Below are 3,532 nucleotides of genomic sequence, written 5' to 3' on the forward strand. Positions count from 1 at the left end.
TTCGCCAGCGTCCTCTCCTCGCTGCAGCGGCCCGGAGGCACCAAAGGCAGCCTCGTCAAGAGCGGCATGTTCTGAGCGGCGGCGGCGGCGGCGGCGGCCCCTCCCGCTCATTAGTATCCGCCGCCCGCCCATAGCAATGACCAGGGGCCCGGGCTGCGCCGGGCTCCGCGGGGCAGGGACCCCGCGCCCCCACGGGGGGCCGCGCCCGGCTCCCCTCGCCCCCGGCCCGGCGGCGGGGCCGGCCCCGCAGCGCCTCCGCCGGGGCGGGGCAGGGGCGGCCGGGCGGGGAGCGCTGCGCGGGCGCGGGGGAGCGGCGGGCCGCGGGGACTGTGCCCGCGGGCGGCCCGGCCGCGAGGGGGGGCACCCTCCTCGCCCGTGGGGTTTTTTTAAGTTCCTTTTCGCGGTCAGCCGGAGGGACAAAGTGTCTTCTTCCCCTCCTCCCCTCCTCCCCCGCCACCCTCCGGCCGACCCCGGCCCCGCGCCTGGGGGTGGTCCTTCCTCCACCGTCCGGTGTCACTGTCCCTTCGTTGGGTCTTGGGTCTCTCCGTTGCCGCCGTCGCCGGAGCCCCGCCGGGCTCAGCTCTAACCCGGCGGCCGCCGCCGCTTCCTGTACCGCGGATCCGGCCCCTGCAGGGCCCACGCTCCTCACGGCGGGCGGCCTGTATTTATTATTAATTAATTATTATTAATTATTATTATTATTACACGGTCTACGCAGTTTTTAGGCATCTCCGTTAGGGTTTTCTAATTTTATTTTAAAAGGCACAAACTATAGCTCTTAGTTGAATGTCGCCAGGTATGCTTTCTCTTTTTCCGTGTCTTTCTACGACTGTGTTCTGTGACTCAACTGTATAGTGTTAATATCAGTACAGACTTGTCTAGTTGACCGTATGAATAATGTTTTCCCTTCTCGTAGTCTCTATGGCGTGTCTTTATGGAGAAATAAGGTTCTCACGGGTTCGGTTCCCTTTGCGTTTAGAGAGACCAGGTTCAGGCAATTATATATATTTTTATTATTGGTTGCATGTCGTCTCATTTTTTTCCTTTTCCCTACCTGTTGGAATATGTTTGTGAGCATAATGGTCATAAATTATGTTCAGGGTTTCCAGATTTATTTATATGTGGTTAAAATGAATGCTTCTATTTAAAAGGGGAAATATTTCTACATGTGCATATAGTTTTCCAAGAGTGTACCATTAATTGATTGTTGATAATAAAAGCCAAAAGCAAATGTAGTTATGGTGCTCTTCTGACTTCTTGTTAGGGCTTTATTTGGGGGGAGGTGTCGGGGTTATTTCTGATAGAGATCCAAGGCGTACGTCGCAGAACCTGAACCGTATCATCAAAAGATTTGCTCAGTAGCATCAATCCCCGTTACCGTCAGGAAGACCATAAATGTCCGTCCCACCATTACTGCCTAATTGTGCCCTTATTAATTATTTGCAAACGGGCTGACTGGGGGGAGGAAGGTGTGTCAGATTTGACCTTTTGTCACTACCTCGGAAACTGGAGATGGACAATATTAAGCGATATCCGTTAAAACAAAAAGGGCAAAACACACAGGCCCGGTTTGCCGCCGGCGGGCGGAGATCCCACTTCTGCTGAATCCCTCTGCCGACACCGAGGGCAGAGAGCGGGACAGAGAGCGGGGCTGGTGGCCTCACACACGGGGCTGGGCTGCTTTCGGCGGCCGGCAGCGGGAGCAGCGGGACGGGGCAGCACCCGGCCCGGCCCGGCCCTGCCCTGCCCTGCCCCGGGGGAGCGGGCGGCGGGGCCCATGTGCCGGGGCCCCGCGGAGCACAGGGAAGCTGAAGACACCCGGAGTGGCCAAGTAGAGCAGGCAACCCGTTCCCGTAGCAAATCCTCAGGCAAGGTCAGGTTTCCTCCCCGAGAAGAGGAGGGGTCGCTGCTCATGCCTGTGCCCCCTGGCAGGGCAGCTCCCGCGGCCGGGCACTCGAGGGTTCGCTGCAAGGACAGGGGGGCGATGAACTCTCTCTGACTCTGGCACAGTCCGTGGAAAAAAAAAAAGAAAGAAATGTCTGTCGGTTTGGCAGAGAAGCAAAGTTAGCAAGGGCCTTGTCATCTGCATCTGCATGGCTGGGGGGCTGGGGGCAGCACGATTAAAAATATGGCAAATGGAGCAAGTGCTCTTTCATTAATAAAGTACTTGAATCATCGGGTTTAAAATACTACAATAAAATATGGAGTGTATTTCCTGGAGGAACACAACTTGAATGCATTTTTTTGAATATGTGTTTTGTTTTAATGTGGGCAGATTTTGTAATTTTAATTTTTCTCCCAAAAGTGATTCCACAATCTAAGAATATCTTTGTTAAAAGTAAATGGTCTGCCTCTAGGAATTACCCAGTTGTGGACTGCTGAGCAGATCTACATGTAAATGTTTTCCTGCTGGAGAAGCTGCAGTGCTCCATCTGCTTTACCATGGCTGAATCGACACCTGAGCTTTTAGAAAAGGAGAGACCTGTATTACCAGTAAAGCAACCAACCAGCCAAGGGTGATTTAGAGATATCCCTTCTGGTCAGGCCATGTGAAGACTATGAGGTTAGATTTTATGGCATGCAGTTATGATTTGAAAACATCAAGGGATGACAACACACTACTATTTTTTGGCCAAGTTCACTATTTTGTCAGCTAAAACTTGGGCTTTATTTCTAATGCAAAGGCTTCAACTTCCTACAGTGGATCTAGCTGCTGATCTGCTAGACCTCTCTTTTCTCACACTGTAAACTGGTTTGCATTTTGATCTATCTTCTTCCTGGAAAGTTAAATAGGCCATGTTCTTTATGTCTCCCACAGTCCCTATGGCTCAAACTTCTACAAATTTTCCAGACACAGAACCACTCTCTCCTGTTTCCGAAGATGCCTTGCAGAAAAGATGCTAGGATAGTACCAAACAGCGCAGTGTCTCCCTCTATAATGGTTCATACAGAGCTCAGATCACTTCTGTATTTCTGAGCACAGTTTTACACTTAGGTATCTTAACTTACCATTAGTCCTTTTTGGAGAATTCTGTTCTGTCACTGACCCCTAAGTCTTTTCCCCAGCCACTGCTTTCCATATTCTGGTTAACCATCCATGGCAAGGGGAACCATGGGAGGCCTGTGGCATATGACACTCCTCCCTCATTCATAAGGACCAGTGGGCCTGTGGCAGACCAGCTGGAATGGTTAATTCATCAACCTTCATGATTGCTCAGTCAAATAGAAATGGATGGTTTGAAAATACACAAAGTTTACATCTCCTGCCTGTCTGAAAAGGCAGGAGTTTGAAAAGGAGAATCAGTTAGATAAATAACCTAAGGTTTGCTGCTAGAGGATGGCCATGGGGTGCCCAGCAGGAGCTCGGGCAGAAAGAGGATGCCAAAAGGCTGCTTACCAGTGGTACTGGTGAGAGCTGAACAGGCAAGATGACCCTCAACACTAAGAGGTGCTCTGAGGCTCACAAAGCAAGGAGGTCTGGGCAAAAGGACCTAAGAAGCCAAAACATGCTCCAGTAAAGAAATTAATGGGG

At 51.6% G+C, this 3,532-nt stretch overlaps 1 protein-coding gene across 1 annotated transcript in view; it reads left to right on the forward strand.

Moving 5' to 3' along the window:
- The window catches only part of PHOX2B (paired like homeobox 2B), a 2,122-nt gene extending 2,047 nt beyond the window's left edge, over positions 1–75 (forward strand). The window contains exon 3 of the mRNA XM_015623784.2: positions 1–75. This exon is cut by the window's left edge and continues 381 nt beyond it. Within this exon, the coding sequence (XP_015479270.1) occupies positions 1–75 (75 nt within the window).
- Positions 76–3,532: the final 3,457 nt, after the last annotated feature.

Source organism: Parus major, chromosome 4, assembly GCF_001522545.3.
Source record: "Parus major isolate Abel chromosome 4, Parus_major1.1, whole genome shotgun sequence".
In the NCBI taxonomy this organism is placed as follows: Eukaryota; Metazoa; Chordata; class Aves; order Passeriformes; family Paridae; genus Parus; species Parus major.